At 59.7% G+C, this 18397-nt stretch overlaps 1 protein-coding gene across 1 annotated transcript; it reads left to right on the forward strand.

Annotated features, from left to right (window-relative positions):
- The first annotated feature begins 510 nt into the window (after positions 1 to 510).
- ARHGEF1 (Rho guanine nucleotide exchange factor 1) lies at positions 511 to 18335 on the forward strand. The gene is made up of 30 exons (XM_054697212.1): positions 511 to 543; positions 5148 to 5190; positions 5279 to 5362; positions 5746 to 5859; positions 7782 to 7880; positions 8069 to 8111; positions 8319 to 8565; positions 8960 to 8989; positions 9221 to 9320; positions 9460 to 9556; positions 9631 to 9666; positions 9903 to 10040; positions 10703 to 10808; positions 12381 to 12548; positions 12814 to 12959; positions 14062 to 14208; positions 14482 to 14564; positions 14721 to 14846; positions 14939 to 15053; positions 15156 to 15256; positions 15384 to 15461; positions 15632 to 15707; positions 15786 to 15953; positions 16310 to 16397; positions 16504 to 16590; positions 16882 to 16949; positions 17038 to 17124; positions 17432 to 17586; positions 17661 to 17765; positions 17983 to 18335. The coding sequence occupies exons 2-29, from the start codon at positions 5161 to 5163 to the stop codon at positions 17745 to 17747; spliced, it is 2904 nt and encodes a 967-aa protein (XP_054553187.1). The 5' UTR covers positions 511 to 543; positions 5148 to 5160; the 3' UTR covers positions 17748 to 17765; positions 17983 to 18335.
- The last annotated feature ends 62 nt before the right edge of the window (positions 18336 to 18397 follow it).

Consider the following 18397-nt stretch of genomic DNA (forward strand, 5'->3'; position numbering starts at 1 on the left):
AAAAGTGACAGAAGGAAAGAGGGACAAAGGGGAGCGGGCGGGTTAGACCCCGATGGGGAAGTGGAGCGCGACAGAAGCAGAGAGGGGAGGGGAGGCCCCAGAGGCAGAGACCGCAGGCGGCGGGGGCTGGTGCGCGCGGAGGCGGACGCGGCGCGGCAGTGACCCCAGCCCGCCGGGGAGGTGAGCGCGCGCAGCCGGCCGCGGTGAGAACGCGGAGCCTGCGCCTGCCGACAGACCGACAGACAAGGCCCGGAGAGGTCGGGCGGACCGGGCGGGACCGCGACGGGGCGGGTGCCCGCGGCCCGGGCGGAGCGGGGTAAGGAGGGGCCCGGTTGGCGGCGAGAAGGGGAAGGAAGCGGAGGTGCCGGGCGGGCTCGGGGCGCGGGCAGGAAGCGGGGAGGGGCGGCGGGGCGGGGGCCTCCGGAAAAACGCCCCAACTTCCTGCCCCGCCAGAGCCAGGAAGCGGGAGCCGGGACTCCGGGCCGGGGATCGCCGAGCCCGACCTCGGGCGCCCCGCCGGTCACCTCCCCGCGCGGACACCAGGTACACTGTCCCTGGCCCCGCCCGGCCTCCCTCCCCTCGGCCGCCGGGGGGAGCGGGGAGGCGACGGGAGGGGCCTGGGGCGCTGCCCACAGTGGAGGGGCCTCCTCCGGGTTCCACGGAGCCAGCGGCCGCCGCTGCTCGGGCCTCAGTTTCCCTGTCTGTCAAAGGGCGCAAAGAGGACAACTAATGCTCGCTCAGTTCCCAGTAGGTGGGGACGAGGGGTGCGAGGCCAGAGACAAGGCCTCCCCACGATCCTGCGGAGGACAGATGATCACTCCCATTGTAGGGGTGGGAAAACTGAGGCCCAGGGAGTGTTGCCAACCGACCCGTCCCAGGGCACACACCTCATGAGGTCGAGCGGAGCTGGGATTTGAGCTCGGCAGGTGCTCTCTGCTAAGCGGCCTGTCCTCCAACCCCGCATACTTTAGGGCCACCTGCAAAGAAACACAATTACAACCCAGTAGGCCGCTGTGACGCTGAAATTTGTGGAGCGCATTTGAAAACATTTTGGGGGAGCTCTTTTTCTGGGTCTTTCATTAGCCCCTGGGAGATGCAGTATAGGGGGACAGAGCTGGAGAACTTCCCCCATTGTACAGATGGGAAGACTGAGGCCCGGAGACAATTACTTTTCCCAGGTTACACAGCAAGTCCGAGGGGAAGGAAGGGCTGCCCCAACCCAGGGGTTTTGCTTTCCAGACACAGTGGAACAGCCATGGAGGTTGGGGGTGAGGGGATTGATGTATGAGCGTAGAGAATTTAACTGGGCCCCCAGTTAGGGAGGCAAGAGGGAGGGAGCCCAGGCTCGGGGGCTAAAGCCGGGGTGCTGAGGGCTTGGGGGCGCCTCAGAAATCTGCCTTTGAGCGCTGCAGGGGCGGGCCGAACCCGCCTTACCTCCGGCCAGGGGGCGGGAAATAGGGGGCGGGGTCCAAGAGAGTGACAGGGGCAGTCGAGACACAGAAACGCCAGACCTCCGAGACAGGCCAGAGAGGCCCGAGAGGGCCAGCGTGGCGCCGTGGAAGCTAGAGCGGCCGGCCAGAGCAGTAGAGTCTCCCGTGCTGGCGCCGGGCAGGAGCCGGGCTAGAGCGGCCGGCGGAAGGAGTGCTAGGTGCAAAGGTAGCCTCTGTGGCGGCTAGAGAGTCTCGGAGGCAGGGGCGGGGGAGTGGGGGGGGGAGCCCGAAGCCGGCGCGCGGAGGCTTGGTTCTGGTGACTGCGGTGGCTTCTCCGATCTGGAGCAGGTGAGGGACGCGGCCCCCGGCCGGCGTCAGACCCTGACTCTGCACGCCCGCCCCAGCATCCCTGGCGGTGCACACAGCCTTGTCCCCTGTGCGATTTTGGGCCCCTGTGCGATCACTTTCTAGGTAGGATTTGGGACTCATGTAGATCTGCCACGGTCCATATAGATTACAGGGTCCTGCAGACCTCTTCCGTCCCCAGGATGCCTGCTGGCCCTGCGTGGAGACCCGGCTCCTTGTAGATCAGTAGCATCCCCTAGAAACCAGGCCCTGTAGATTCTGGTCTATAGGGCCACCATGCATCCGGAATACTGGTCCCCTTTGAAGCCTCCTGGACTGACTACTTTCCCTATGGAATCATGATCCTGTGTGATTCCCCTTATCCTTGCGGACTCACCCTGTGTTAAATAAAATCTGGGGCCTAATACATTCCAAAGACCCCTTATGGACTCTCCCCAATTATATTGTATTAGATCCTTTCAGGCTCCTAGAGGTTCTTGGAAACCAGGGTCATCCACTGCCATAGACCAAATGTGCCCACTTTGTTCTAGGACCCCCACTCCTAATGACCTCAACCTGCCCTCACACCCACCCACACCCCACCACACACACAGCTCCATGCACCACACAGCACTCCCTCTGCAAGGCCTTGACCTTGCCTGTAGTTTTTTTTTTTTTTTTTTTTTTTTTTAAATTTTTTTTTTTTTTTTCACTGAGTGGCGACACACCTCATTGCCTTTTTTTTTTTTTTTTTTTTTAATTTTCTAGAGGCATGTCTTATTTATTTATTTATTTATTTATTGTTTGTTTGTTTGATACATGCACTGGGTACAGTCAGAAGCGTGGGAGGGTGAGAGAATTCGCCAGAGCCAGAGCGGGGAGCAGAGCAGGCAGAAGGACCCAAGTACACTGCTGAGGGGAGCAGCGGGCGGCAGGAGAGGTCTGCGCGCCATGTGGGACCCTCCTCTGGTGGCCGGGGAGCAGCCGGGGATCGAACCGGCTGCAGAGGCTGCAGGCAGCTTCGCAACCCAGCGCTCAACCGCTGCGCCACCGGGGAGGCCCAACCTTGCCTGTAGTTTTGTCTGACAATTTCAGTCTATAATTTTGCAACCATCGTGGGACCCCCCCCCCCACCTCATTCTCCTAAGCAGCCAGCCCTTCCCTGGCCCCAATAGTTCTGAGCCCCAGGCTGCTCATTGGAGCCTCGTCCAACTTGCTTGCCTCCCAAGCCATGGTACCCTCATGCCCCTGACTTTACCAGGCACCATAGAGAGACCTAATGTGGCTCAGCTTTGGTTCAGAGTTTAGTTTCCTAAGGTTGGGGTGGGGACTCCTCATGCTGAGAAGCAGCCCTTTCTTAAAATTCATAGACTCTGGAGCTAGGCGGCCTGGGTCTGAATCATGGCTCGTCCATTATGAGCTGTGCTTCAGTTTCCTCTGTATGATGGTGGATCATAATCATTCTCACCGAGAAGATAAAACGAGTTGATACCATCAAGCAGCCGTGCCTGGCACACACTTGATGGCACCTGGTGCCATGAAGTGTTATTAGCTATTGTTCCCTACTGTTGTGAAGAGGCAGAAAAGAGGTAACAGGTGTCAAGTGCATGTTCAGGGCCTGCCTGGCACTCCAAGAATGTGTGCCCTCTCCTTTGCCCTTTTGAACCTCCCTGCCTCTACTGAACATTTCCACCCTAGAGTGGGAGGGGCTTGGGCCATCCATGACCATGGTCATGTTTTCCAGCTCAGAAGTGGCAGCTGGTGGCCTGGTGAAGGTTTTCCACCTCTAGTGGGAATGCTAACAGCATGGGGTTGCTTGCAGCTAAGTGAGTTCATAGGCAAGAAGCACTGGCAACAAAATCCAGGTCGCTAAGTGCTCTGAAGGCTTAGGTCTCATAATAAATCATTACTCTTATTTTCCTGCCTTGGTTTGCAAGTTTTTTGATGTGAACATTTAACAGTGCACAAATCTTAAATGATCGAGGCTCGGGTGTTGGAGCTTGGGTCACTTATGGAGTGGGATAAAAATGATGCCTGCTGGGGTGAACCCACAGGATGGCATTTGGATGCTCCAAGAAGCATCATTGTTTCATAATCGTGATCAAAACCATTGCTGCCATTTATTGAGTGCTAGGGAGGAGGCCTGTGGAAGAGGGAGAAGGGTGGGTCTCAGGCCATGGAGGTTATAAATAGCTTTGGGCTGTGGGAGAGCCCTCGGACCCAGACCTCTGGTCCACCCCACCCCTGTTTCCATGGTTCCTTCCCGCCTGACACTGGCTTGTGTGGCATTAGTCAGACTAATTAAGGACACAGAAGATGTTGGGGGGGATACGCAGGGAGAAGTGGAAATTCTAAGAGACAAGATGGAAGAAATGGCAGGAGATGGGAAAAAGAGAGAGAGAGACTGAGACAGCAGGGACTGCAGAACCAGATGTGGGAAGACTGAGGCAGAGACCAGAGTGAGGAAAGACAGCAAGAAAAGCAGGAATGGGGGTACAGCCAGCTGTGGGGAAATGGAAGAGGGAGTTGAAGCAGAGACAGAAAACAGACAGGTCTGATGGAAGAAAGAAAAGTAAGGAAACACAGAAAAGAGGCAAAGACTTGAGGCAGATTTGAGGGAGAGCCTGCTGGGGAAAAGAAGACAAGGGGGTAAGGGAGACAGACATACCTTGGGGAGGAGCTGTCTGAGGACCAGTCCTTGTTTTGTGGGACTGGCAGCTGGAATGATACCAGGTCCCTGAGGGGAAGAACTTCTGGGTGTGGGGACTCTTGGTCCCTGAGGGAGGAGGGATCAGAGTTTTGTTTTCTTAAGTGGAGAGGGTAGCGGGTTGCGGGGTTTGCCTTTGTGACTTCCTGTCACAGGAAGTGGGGCTGGTGGGTTCAGAGGCAACATCCTGTCCCAAGTCTGTCACATTTCAGAGGAGAAACCCCTTGTGCCCCAGTTTTCTCCCTCCTACCTTCCCAACTTGGCTTGTTTCCAGGCCCTACCTCCCCAGGACTTGGGCCCTGGTCTCCAGACCCAGGAGTCAGGGCCCCCAGCTCCTTTTCCCTCAGACCCAGGAGTCCAGGCCTCCAGCTCCTTTCAGTTGAGGACCCCAAATTGCAAGCTCTTGTGACTACAGCTCTCTCATGGACCCAACTTCTGGGCCTCCACTCCCTCCCACCACCCCCACAGGCTCCCTGTCCTTGGGCTCCAGCCCTGGCTGGCCTCTGAAGGGCTCTTTGTCGCCATACAGAGGCCCCATTGAGCTGTGGAGGCCAGGATGGGGGAGGCTGTTTACTCACCTTCACACCTGGGCCAGGAATCTGTGACTAACAGCCCTGTGTGCCTCCTCCCACTCCCCCTAACCACTGCCCCTCCTCTCCCCTCAGCCCTGCAGAGCCCATGGAGGCAGAAGACGTCGCCCGAGGGGTGGTGAGTGGAGAAAGCCAAGGGGTGAGGGCACTGGGGGGCTGCGAGGTGGGGAGCACTGTGGGCCTAAGCCAACCCTCTCTTTCCATAGGCCCCTGGGCCTCCCCGGCCTGGCCTGGTGCCCGTCAGCATCATTGGGGCTGAGGATGAGGATTTTGAGAATGAGCTGGAGACGGTGAGGAGATGGCAGGGTGGAAGAACTCCTGTCCCAGACTCCTGGGGCCTGGACCCTTAAGTCCCATCCTCAGTGTCCCCTTCTCCATCCTCAGATTCTGTCCCTGCCTCCACTGCCCTCCTCTCTTATCTTCCTGGTATCTACCTCATCCCCACACCCCATCCTGGAACACCCTTCACCCCCCAGTTACAGCACAGCTCTCTGTTCCATCTCATTTCTGGCCTCATCACCCTCCACTGTGACATTAAATCTCAACCATTCCCCACCAACCCTCCCCTCACACACCCCTTCCCTGAGCCCCACCACATAGTCACCAAGGAAGGAGAGGGTCAAGCCCATGCCCCTTCTCTGCTCCCCACTCCCATGCTACCCCTACCCCTCAGAACGCAGAGGAGCAAAACAGCCAGTTCCAGAGCCTGGAGCAGGTGAAGCGGCGCCCAGCCCACCTCATGAGCCTCCTGCAACACGTGGCCCTGCAGTTTGAGCCCGGACCCCTGGTGAGGGCTGGGCGGGGCTTCGTGGGTGGGTGGGGGCCTATACTGGTGGGCGGGGTCGCCGGGTGGGCGGGGCCTGCCCCGGCAGTCCCGGACTTTCAGTGAATTAGACAGTGCTGAGCCCCGAGTGTCTGAGGAGCAATTCAGACCGAGCAGTTGGAGGTCTAACCTCCAATTCAGACCGAGCACTGTAGATGAACCAAAGAACCGCCACCCGGCAGTTAAACCTCAGAGGCTAGCGCAGGCAGAGGGCACAGGCCAGGTCCCACAGAGGGCTGCAGAGAATTCAGCAGCCTGGCAGAATCCTGCCCAGTCCCCGCCCACGCCTACTGCATGACATCCATAAGTGACAGTGCCACCCATCAGCGACAGCACCCCTTACCACAGACTTTAAATCAACCTCCCCACCACAGCCTTCTTAGCAGGTGCTACCAGCAGTCACTCAGGGTTGAGGTAGGAGAATGCCCTTAGCCTTCCAGGGCCTCAGCAGACTCTGAGCCAGAAACAGGAAAACCCAGCAGCAGCCCACAAAGCAGAGAAAGAATAAACTGATGATCCTGAAACCTGTATCAGGCAGAAAGTATCTGGGAGGTGCTGAGAGCCAGGCCTTCCAGAAACCCCTCCAGAATCTACAGACAGGTGATTCAGAAAGGAGAAACTGCAGTGCTGGCTGGGGGGGCTCTGTCGACAGGTTCCTGGCCCAAGAAGACCAGACACGGGCCAGCACAGGCCAGGGCACTGCATTATCCTGGAAGTTCAGAGTACAGCCTCCCTCCCCCAGAAAGCTCGGAGACTGACAGAAGTACCAGGAAGGGGCACCTGGGGCACCAGAAAGGGCACATGGGTTGTCCCCACTTTTTAGAAACTTCAGGATATCAGGAGATTGCCTTCTCTCCAGAAGATGTACCCCTCCCTTTCAGCCCCCTGCATGGAGGCTCTGCTCTCTGGAGAAGGGGGCTCCCCTCATGAGCCTGGGGTTTTCTAGAACTAGAATTCAGCCAGCTTTTGTGCTGACTGCTGTGTCCTTTTACAGATGTGGAAACTGAGGCCTGGTGAGGGTCAAGGCTGGGCTGGGGTCACCCAGATGGCCTCAGGCATTTTGAGGTTTGTCCTCATACTGCTCCCTCACTTCATTTGCTGGGGGAGCAGCTGAGAGATGGTTGTGGTCCCCTGGACTGCTTCCTACCGGCTTGCCATGGAGTTTTGCTTTATGGGGGGGTGGGGATGTGGTCATAGTTTTGTTTAAACTGTTAACAGTGGAGAGACAGCACCCCACACATAATGGGGGGAGTCCTTAGCACACTGTAACCATGTCTCTTACCTAATAAGACCCCCCAGGAAGTTAGGACAGGTTGGAGTCTCCACTGCATTGAGACCTCAGGAAAGGCTTGATGAACAGGTGACTAAGCCCACTTGTACCCGGTTGATTTAATTTGCCCAGCCCCCACTGGCACTGGACCCTGTATTGTGACACATGAATCAGAACCCCACTCCCCACCCACCCCCAAACACTAGCCCTCAAGTTGCACTCAATATTTCTGGGCAACAGTGTGTGGTGCTCTGGGTTCCTGGATTTCAGTCCCAATTTGCACTTGCTACCTCTGTGACCTTGAGTTCAGTTTTCTCATCTGTAAAGTGGGACAACCTTAGCTCTATGATTGAACAGTTAAATGACTGGTGTGCACCTAGCTGCTGCTGCTGCTGCTGCTGGTGAAGAAACAGAACCACGTCACTGGATAGAAGATTAGTGGCCCTGGGGAGACTATGGGTGAGGCTGGGAGGGAGACAAGGGCGTGTTGTGGGGTTGGTAGAGATCAGGGTGCCCCTCCCGGAGGAGGTGGAATTTATACCCCATGGCTTTCTAAGGGCAATTGTGGTTCAGGTGGGGTGGAAGGGCAAATAGGTCATGCTCCGTGTCTCCCCAGCTCTGCTGCCTGCACGCGGATATGCTGAGCTCACTGGCCCCTAAGGAAGCCAAGAAGGCCTTCCTTGACTTCTACCACAGCTTTCTGGAGAAGACCGCGGTAAGAGATACCTTCTAGGCACCCCTTGATCCTAGAGAGCTATCCTGTGCTTTCCAGCCTGCACCCTGCTGAGGGCAGTGTGAAGGGTAGTCTGGCTTTCCTCTCAGGCCACCATGCCCCCCCAGAAGCCTGGGCTGCCGTTCTCCCTGTCCAAGTCCTGCCTTCACCCCATTCTCTCTCCCGAGCAGGTTCTTCGGGTGCCAGTCCCTTCCACGGTTGCCTTTGAACTTGGTAAGGAAAGGAGGTGGAGGCTTTGGGATGCGGGAGAGTTCTCCAGTGGGGGCCAGGACTCCCGGGGAGGAAGACATACGCCCTTGGAGACTCGTTCATCCCTTCCTGGCCACGGCCACCCGAGGAAGCGGGGCTGGTGGAATCCCAGGGTAGATGGGGACTCGGCCTGGAGAGCTGTCACCCCCCAACCCCACCCTGCCCCCACAGACCGCTCGAGGCCTGACCTCCTCTCCGAGGACATGCAGCGGCAGTTCATTCAGGAGGTGGCGCAGAGCCAGCAGGAGGCCGTCAGCCGGCAGCTAGAGGACTTCCGCTCCAAGAGGCTCATGGGCATGACGCCCTCGGAGCACGAGCTGGCCCAGCTGGAGGTCTGGGTGGGGCGGGACCGAGCCAGCTTCGAGGCCCGGGAGCGGCACGTGGCTGAGCGGCTGCTGGCCCAGCTGGAGGAGATGCAGTGAGTGGGGCAGCCCGGGCGGAGGGGAGGGGCTCCACTCCCGCTCCTCTGTCTCCCTCTGCAGCCTCAGGGTCACTTGTTAGCATTTGGGCTCTTCTTCGGACTTTTGAGTCCCCCCAGTCTGGCATTTAGTTCATCTGGTTTTACTCTTCCCGTCCCAGCTCTGGGGTCCCCCACCCCCCAGTTTCCAGATCTTGGGTCCTGTCCTTTCAGCTCCTGTCCACCTTCCTGCGAGGATGAGACTCCTCCCTCCCGTCACCATCCTTCCCCATTGCTCCCCCCTCACCTCTCTCCCTGTCCCAGCTTTCAGTGGGGACAGCGACTGGGCATTCCTCCAGTGGGCGGGAACCCCGGCTTGGCAAATCTGCCACAAATGCGTTTCTTCTCCTCACAGGCACACCATCTCTGCCGATGAGGAAAAGAGGTGACGGAAGCAAGGATGGTGGGGAGGTGTTCAGTCTCCTGGGCCGCAGAGCGGGCCTGGCCCCGTCCTCTCTCCAGCCCTCTTCCCTTCCCTTTCCTCAGACGTTCAGCAGGAAGTGGCTATGGGCTGGGGTGGGAAGTGACCACAGAGGGGAAGGCCATGGGGCAGTTGTGGGCTTGTGGGCATCTGCGGGCACACTGGGGCCCACACCAAATCCCCGTCACCCCGCAGTTCCGCTGTGCTCAGTGCCATCAGTCTGTATATGCGCCACCTTGGGGTGCGGACCAAAAGCATGGACAAGAAGTCGGGGAGGAACTTCTTCAGAAAAAAGGTGCTTCCCTGAGCACCCAAACCTGGCCCTTTCTTCCCAGAGACTCCTTGGGGAGCCACTGAGCCCTGAGGGGTCCAGTTCCACACTGTCAGCATCTCAAAATGTCCGCCCTCCTCGCCCTGCTCCCCACCTCCCACAGGTGATGGGGAACCGGCGGTCAGATGAGCCAAGTAAGACCAAGAAGGGACTGAGCAGCTTCCTAGACCCGGCCCGATGGAACCGGGGAGAGACCCCAGGTGAGGTTCCCGCCCCAGTCTCGCCCCAACTTCTCCACCCTGCACCCCCCTTATGGTCCTATCTCTCATTTCAGCCCCAGATTTTCGACACCCTAAAGTCGAGGCTGATGGTATGATCCTAAAGCTAGAGCATCCATTCTGGTGACCTGAGAGGGGAGGAACGGGGACTTTCTGGGTCTGAGGGAGGGAGCTGGGGGCCTGGACTCCTGGGTCTGGGGGAAAACGATGTCTCCATGTCTCCTGGGTGTCGGGGAGGAAGGGGTTGGAATGCAGTCCTGGATCCCCCAGGCCACTGTAGATTAGTCTCTGAGCTCATTTTCCACTTTCTTCCCTGCTGTCTCCCCAGCTGAAAAATCAGGCTTTGCAGACCGGAAGGGAGGTCTGGGGATACCCTCCCGGGATCGGCATATTGGGGTCCCTGGACAGGATGCCCCTGGAGTTTCTTTGCACCCTTTCTCCAGCGATAGCCCAGACAGGGAACCAGGTGAGACTGCCCTGGCCAGGGCTCCCCCAGCACCTGAGTCCCCAGGGCAGAAGTGCTGCCCGCCCCCGAAATGCCCTCTCAGATACCAACCTTGCCCCTACGAGACCACCCCTCCATTTGCCGCGTCTGCCTCTCCCCACTCACCTGTGTTAATGACCATCCCCTTCCTCAATGTACCACCCTTCCTCGCCTCCCACCTTTCTCCTGCTGCCCTGCCACGTGCCCCCCACTGAGATTCCCATCAGCCCCACAGCTTCATTTCCCAGAATCCTCTGAGCCCATTGCCAATCAGCCCCGTGACAGTGAAGCTGACAGCACATTAACTTTATTTCTCACAGACCCTTGGATCTCAAGCCTGGTCCAACCCTGAGGCCACGGCCCCCAAGTTCTGTCCTAGCTGTCACCCCCCTCTCGGAGTCTCCGTCTCTTCTCTGAGTGGGCATGTCCTCTTCTCAGAAGCCCTTTTCTCAGGCTGAGGGTGGGGAGCAGGAATGGATGTGGAGGCCTTGAGGGTGGAGCATCTAGCCTCCCCCAGGCCCCAGCTACCCACAGCCTTCCAGCTATCCATCCCCTGTTGGCATCTGCTAAGCTCTAGGCCCCCACACCCTACCTGACTGTGTAGGAGCCTCAGCCAGCTTGCTTTCCCTCCACCGCCCTCACAGGTGCCGATGCCACCCTGGAGCTGGGGGACCTGCCCCCCCAGGGCCCAGCGAGCCTGGAGGCGCCCACGCCCCTGGAGAGCACTGAGGAGGGTGCTGATACAGAGAGGTGCCCAGGGCTGGGCCGGGGAGGGGAGGGGCGCAGCACCCGGCTCACGGGTCTGGGGCGGGGTGTCTGGGCGCTGCCATCTGCACCTGCCTGTCTCCAGCCGTTTCCTCTCTGCCCCACCCTCTCTTCCACTTTTCTTCCTTCCTTATTTCCTTCTTCCCCTTTTTCCTTTTTCATCTCCTCCTTTTTTTTCTTCCCTGCTTCCTTCTCCTTCCTCCCTCACTGGTTTTCCTCCTCCCTCCCTGTCTCTCATAGTCTCCTCCTCCTCTTCACCCCTCAGCTCCTCTGGCCACTTCTCACCCCTCTCCCTTCTTTTTTAGCCTCCAGCCCCCACCCGCAGCCTGGCTCCTGCTCCTGCTCCTGGTGTCCCTCCCCTCAGCCCCCCACCCTCTGTGCTCTACGCCAGCCTGGGGGCCCTGTCCCCCTCACAGTTGGGGGGCAGGCTTTGCCCCCTGCCTGTCCTTGTGCCGCTGCTTTGGGGACCCTTTGGCGGGTGTGGGGAGGTGAGTGGGTTTCATCTGGGCCCACCTCTGACCCTGTGCCCCTCTCTCCCCAGAAGGTGGAAGAGGTGGGTGCCTGGGCCCTGGGTGGGGGATGGGCCAGCCCCTCCCCCACTTCTCCCAGCCCTACCCCTCTTCCCATTGGCCAACCCCTCCCCTTTACCCCTGTGAGGGGTGCACGGGGGACGGGGTGGGGGACATCACCTTCCCTGTTAAAGAGCTAAGTATTGAAACCCTGCCCACCCCAGCTCCCTGCTCTGCCCCTTCCCCCACCTCAGGGAAGGGAGGGGTCAGTCCCATGGCTTGAATGGGTTTGCCTCCCCTCCCCCTGCCAAACTTCAGTACCCCTCATGACCACCCTCCCCACTGCCCCAGCACCCCCTAATCCACTGCTCCTTCTGACTCTCTCTTCTGTTGCATGTTGATCTCTGTCCTGGTCTCTGCTGTCCCTGTCCCTGTCCCTGTCCTGGTCTCTGTCCCTGTCTGTCCCTGTCTGTCCCTGTCCTGGTGTCTGTCCCTGTCCTGGTGTCTGTCCCTGTCCTGGTGTCTGTCCCTGTCTGTCCCTGTCCTGGTCTCTGTCCCTGTCTGTCCCTGTCTTGGTCTCTGTCCCTGTCCTGGTCTCTGTCCCTCTCTGTCCCTGTCCTGGTCTCTGTCCCTGTCCCAATCTCCCCGTCTCTGTCCCTGTCCTGGTCTCTCCCTGCCTCTGTCCCTGTCTGTCCCTGTCCTGGTCTCCCCCCCTCCCCGTCTCTGTCCCTGTCCTGGTATCTCCCTGTCTGTCCCTATCCCAATCTCCCCGTCTCTGTCCCTGTCCTGGTCTCTCCCTGCCTCTGTCCATGTCTGTCCCTGTCCTGGTCTCCCCCCATCTCTGTTCCTGTCCTGGTATCTCCCTGTCTGTCCCTGTCCTGGTCTCTCCCTGTCTCTGTCCCTGTCTGTCCCTGTCCTGGTCTCCCCCCATCTCTGTTCCTGTCCTGGTATCTCCCTGTCTGTCCCTGTCCTGGTCCCTCCCTGTCTTGGTCTCTGCCTGTCTCTGTCCTGACCTCTGCCTGACTCTGTCCTTGGCCTCGGGGTCCAGGCTGTCGGGGCGTCTGGGGCGCTCAGAGAGCCTGCGGGTGAGTGACCGCCGCCGGACTTCCCGGGGCAGCCTCGGGGCAAAGGGCCGGGGTGGGGGCCGCTCCCGGAGCGACGTGGACATGGACCCCAGCTCCGCCACGGCCGTGCTTGGCCCCACCCGACGAGCCACGTACGTCATTTCTCCCCTGTCTGCGAAGGAGCTTAGAGTCGGGGAGGATGGGGGCTGTTGCCAGTCACGGGTGTTGTGTGGGTGTTGGGTGCTGAGTTCATGGAGGACCTGCAGTGATCACAGGGAGGGGGCATACTTCCTTCTAGAGATCTGGGGGTTGGTCTGCAGCCTGGGCCACCCCGGGGGCATAGTATGCCGAGGCCACAGAGGGGTCTCCTCCCTGGACCGCCTGAGCCGGAACCCTAACAAAGCCTTTGTTCCACAGCCCTGAGCCTGGAGATGATGGGGAGCCAGGGAGGTCAGGACTAGAGCTGGAACCAGAAGAACCCCCTGGCTGGCGGGACCTCGTCCCCCCAGGCACCCTGCTCAGCCTGCCCAAGAGCCAGGTGAAGCGGCAGGAGGTCATCAGCGGTGAGTGCCAGGCCCCCTGAGCCAGTGTGGCCAAGCACGGGCAGACGCAGAGAGCCGTCCACCCGTGCACCCTGGCATTGCGACGGGTAGAACCTGAAGGCGGCCACTTGCTACATGAACGAGAGAGCCCGCTGGCCAGAACCGGGTGTCCAGCCAATAGAGTCTCCCGCAGTCCTCGGTGGTGCTATTATTAAGAGCCAGAAACAGTCTATGAAACTGAATTGTGGCATAAGCCTTGTTTCTTTCTTTGTGGAACGTGGGCAGTGATACCTGTCTCACAAGACTCCTGGGAAGCTTACCCGGTGCTGGGCACAGAATAAGCGCCTTCGAATGTGCCGTTACTGTGGAGATCTTAGCCACAGGGAAGGGTTTGGGAGGATATATTACAGGGCTTGCGTCTGGCTGATGATGGGAATTTTAGTTTTCGCCTTGATTCTTTTTTGCAATTTAGAATTGTGTGCGTGGAGTTTGGCAAAAGGTAGGAAACTCTTTCGGAAGCTTTGTAGGAGGTTACTGACAGATTTCTGACTAGAAAGAATTCTCAGTCAGAGGTTTTAGGGCAGTTGGTGAGCACTTTTTGGGTCACAGAGGTTATACATTCAGAACAGAAGCGTTCTACCAGAAGGTTCTACCATCCCATAGAACTTTCTGGAATGATGGCGTTGTGCCATGTCTGTGCCCAACACAGCTGCCACCCTGCCACATAATTTCTGCATTTTACTTCATTTCAGTTAATGAAAAGGTGAGCATGGCTAGTGCCTGCCACGTGACAGGATAGTGATTTGTCTCACCAAAAAAAATACGTGTAACACAAAATTACGCCTTTAGTCTGCTCAGGCCTGTACCGGCTGGGGGAACCCCTAGATCCAAAGCTATCATATCAGCCTATGGGTGGAGGGGACCAGTTGTGCGAGAAACGAGGCTAGACAGTCAGACATGGAACAGAGCTGCAAGGTTGTAGCTCAAGAGCTCGTCGGACTGCTTCCAGGGCAAATGACCATCCCCATCCCGCTGCCACCTCCTCACACCCCCAGCCTGTCTCTGAGACTGCACCCCCAGATTTTGCTTCCTCCCAACCCTGCTTCCTGCCTGGCACCCGCAGAGCTACTGGTGACAGAGGCAGCCCACGTGCGCATGCTGCGGGTGCTCCATGACCTCTTCTACCAGCCCATGGCGGAGGGGGGCTTCTTCCCGCCAGACGAGCTCCAGAACATCTTCCCCAGCCTGGACGAGCTCATTGAAGTGCACTGTGAGTACTCAGCCGCAGACCCCCGCCACCACACACCACCCCTGTCTGGAAGGCCTCAGCCACTAGACCTGGAGCCTGCCACGTTCTCCTTGAGCACCGAACCCTGGCAGCCTCTGTTCTAGCCCTGCGGACCCCCAGAGCTCACATTCTAGGGGACACATCAGTGAGCACGTGGTGGGGGGATGGGTCCACAGGCCTTGGGGATCAGATCCCCGTGTGCTCTCCATACAGTCTGGTAGCATCCCCCGCCCCCCCCATCACCGTTCTCCACAGCCCATTTCCTTGATCAGCTGATGAAGCGGAGGCAGGAGAGTGGCTTCCTCATTGAGGAGATCGGAGACGTGCTGCTGGCCCGGGTGAGGACCCCAGCCCAAGCCTGCCCCCAGACCCCCACCACCTTCGAGACCCCAGGCCCCTAGCTCTGTCGTCCTGTCTAGGCTGCCATGCCCACCCGAGGCCCTGTCTTCCCTGCCCCACCTGAGACACCCTCCCTGGCCTGCATCTCACTGTAGTTTGATGGTACCGAGGGCTCCTGGTTCCAGAAAATCTCCTCCCGATTCTGCAGCCGCCAATCCTTTGCCTTAGAGCAGCTCAAAGCCAAACAGCGCAAGGAACCTCGGTTCTGCAACTTCGTGCAGGTGAGGTGGGGGGACTGGGCCCCGGTCCCCAGAGGAGGGGTGTCCTGAGGCGAGCCCCAACATGGGCCGCCTCAGCACCACTGTCCCTTCAGGATGCTGAGAGTCGGCCGCGGTGCCGCCGCCTGCAGCTGAAGGACATGATCCCCACTGAGATGCAGCGTCTGACCAAGTACCCGCTGCTCCTGCAGAGCATCGGGCAGAACACAGGTAGGCAGGCCCCGGCCCTGTTCGCCCCACTCTGACCTGGGCCGTGGGACCAGGGCTTCCTGGTTGGGGTTCACAGGGACCGCTCTCTCTGGCTGCCGGCAGAAGAGCCTACGGAGCGGGTGAAGGTGGAGCGGGCAGCCGAGTGCTGCCGGGATATCCTGCACCACGTTAACCAAGCCGTACGGGACATGGAGGACCTGCTGGTGAGCCTGGCGTGACCCCTGGCCAGGGCAGTGGGGCGCACATACGCCAGGTCAGCCCAGCCTTCAGCTTGTCCTGCAGCTGGAGGCCCGGCCTAGGCTTGTCCTGACACCCCTTTCTCTGCCCCAGCGGCTCAAGGACTATCAGCGGCGCCTGGACCTGTCCCACCTGCGGCAGAGCAGTGACCCCATGCTGAGCGAGTTCAAGGTGGCCCCCTCTGCCCCCCATCCCCTGCTGGCCCTGCTGCCTTCGGGTTTCTCCCCAGCTCCACCCCTGGTCATTCCCAATCATTCCCAGCCCAGTGCATCCTGACCCCACCGTCCCCACCCCACCCTACCCCACCCTCGCCTTCACCCACCATCACTCTCCTTGTCCAGAACCTGGACATCACCAAGAAGAAGCTGGTCCACGAGGGCCCGCTGACTTGGCGGGTGACAAAGGACAAGGCTGTGGGTGAGCACCTGGCAGCGTCCAGCGGGGCTGGTGCGGGGAGGGCGTGCAGGGGGTGCTGAGCACGCCTTACCCCTGCAGAGGTGCACGTGCTGCTGCTGGATGACCTGCTGCTGCTGCTCCAGCGCCAGGATGAGCGGCTGCTGCTCAAGTCACACAGCAGGACGCTGACACCCACTCCCGACGGCAAGACCATGCTGCGGCCAGTGCTGCGGCTCACGTCCGCCATGACCCGCGAGGTGGCCACTGGTGAGGCCCATGTGGGCCAGGGGGGCACATGGGAGGGAGGGAGCCACTAAGGACCCTTGAGGGCAGGGCCCCAGAGGGGCCGGCGGGGCCGGGATGTTACTGAGTGAGGCAGATGCTGCCAGGTCTCACTGGCATTTTTAAAAGACGCCATGGCTGCCACTTGGGGATCAGTGGGGAACTGGCAAGGAAGATGGGGGGCAGTGAGGAGGGATTTGCTAACAAACCACTTGGGCTTTGTAGGTAGGACAAGACCTGGGGGCTGGTTTCCTGACTGCTTAAGGGAGAACTGAATCAGGGGAGGCCTGAGGGCATACATGGGGTGACCCTGGCTCTGAACCCTGCCTCCCCCCCCACAGATCACAAAGCCTTCTACGTCATTTTCACCTGGGACCAGGAGGCCCAGATCTACGAGCTGGTGGCGCAGACCGTGTCAGAGCGGAAGAAGTGAGGAGGGCTGGGTCCTAGCACCCAGCACAGGTGGATGGTTGGGGGAAGCCCCCGCACAGGGTCTGGGGGCTCTGACTGCCCTGGGTCTGGTCTGTGCCCTCAGCTGGTGCACCCTCATCACGGAGACTGCTGGATCCCTGAAGGTCCCCGCCCCTGCCTCCCGCCCCAAACCCCGGCCCAGCCCAAGCAGGTGAGGGGGGCCAGGGAGGGAGCGGGAAGGCCAGTGGGGCAGGGGTGGCTTTCTCTGTGTCCCCAGAGCCCCAGCTCCAGTGCTGTCTGCATGTTGTCCGTGTGTGTGTGTGTGTGTGTGTGTGTGTGTGTTTGTATACCCCACCACGGCCTGTCTGCCCCTGGCCCAGGCGTCTGTCTTCCGTGGGCCAGGATTGTCCCTCTCCCCAGCCTCGACTCTGTCCCTGTCTCCCCGCCCCTGCCACACCTCAGGGTCAGGGGTGTGAGGTCACCCATTACTTCTTCCCCCCAGTACCCGAGAACACCTGCTCAGCAGTTCTGAGAATGGCAATGGCAGCCGAGAGATACCTCCGGCTGACGGTGAGTCTGAGGGACTCTGGGGGTGGAAGGTGCGGGGTGTCTATAGGAAGCCTGGCAGGATCTGAGCATCCACCCTACCCCCACCTAGCCCGGACCGAGAAATTGCTCAGTGCCCTCCTGCCTTTCTGCAAATCTGGACCCGAGGGCCAGCTCTCTGCCAAGGCCTATCAGAAAGGTAACCCAACCCTGACCACTCCTGCACCTGTGCCTCCAGAAAACATGTGCATCAAGCCACACACCCCCCTCCCAGCCTGGTGGCCCTAAGTCTCCTCCTGCAGCCTCATCCCTCCTTGGACCTTCAAGCCATAGACTCATCTCCATGCTGACCCACCCCGCTCCAACCCTAACCATGACCTCATCTCCACACCCCCTTCCCCCTCCTGGACGCCGTTTGCAGGCCTGGCTAACCCAAAACTCAGCCTCGCCTGGTGCCCCACCCCCAGCCCCTCAGCCTCTGACTCTGTCCTCTTGCCCCTGGCCAGTGCTGTCCCTGAAGCGGCTCATGGCAGAGGAAGACAATGGGGTGGGGCCTCCCCGAGAAGGGGAAGGCGTCCCAGGGGGTGGCCCCCAGAGCTCCACCCGGACAGAGATGCAAGAGGACCTGTTGGACCTGGAGGAGATCATGAAACCGTTAATGGTGGTGGCCTGGAAATGGGGGGCAGGGGGACTGACTCAGTGGAGGGACCCCTCTCATTGATGTCCCTCAACTAGGACATGGAGGAGGAATTGTGTCGCCTGCGACTCACCCTCAAGGAGTTGTTCAGTTTGTTCACTATGCCCCAGCCCGGCTGCACCTGAGGCTTCTGCCCCAGGCAGGTGAGTGGGAGGCCAGGGAATGGGGTGACAGCATGGCCTGGAGATGAGGGTGGGAGTGGGCACCTCAGGGGGCCCCTCTCCATAGCCCCTGTGTTTCTCTCCCTCAGGCCTGATCTCCCAAGTCTGTCCACCTCGGTCACTGCTTCTCTGGCTTGGGGGCTCTCACCCCTACCTTTCCTTTCTCTTCCTCATCCCGGTTTCTCTCCATCTCTCCTAGATCCCTCAGACCTTCCACAAGGAGAGTAATGGAGGCAAGAGGACGTGAGGGCCGCGCCGCCACGCAGCTGCCGCCGCCTCTCCACCCCAAGGACCAGAGGAGAGCCGGCCACCAGGCCACGCCGGGCCAGCTGGAATCACTGCCGCCCCCTCACCCCTGCCTTCTCCCCTTCTGCCTTCCGCTTGGGGGACTCAGGGCTTTGTTCTGGGGGGGCACCAAAGCACGGCCCCCTTTACGCGGGCCATCTCAGTGTTGTCTGGGGAGACCAGACCACCCCTCCCTCCCCCCCCAAGTGCCTTTGCTCTGTTTTTATATCCTGGATTTGGAGGTTTATTTTTTAATATATATTATGTAAGGAGAGATCCGTGTGTGTGGGGGGCGGGTGGGCCCTGGCAGCCCCCGGGCTGGCGTGGCT

The sequence above is a fragment of the Talpa occidentalis genome, unplaced genomic scaffold, assembly GCF_014898055.3.
Source record: "Talpa occidentalis isolate TD23 unplaced genomic scaffold, MPIMG_talOcc4v2.1 talOcc4.17, whole genome shotgun sequence".
Lineage (NCBI taxonomy): Eukaryota > Metazoa > Chordata > Mammalia > Eulipotyphla > Talpidae > Talpa > Talpa occidentalis.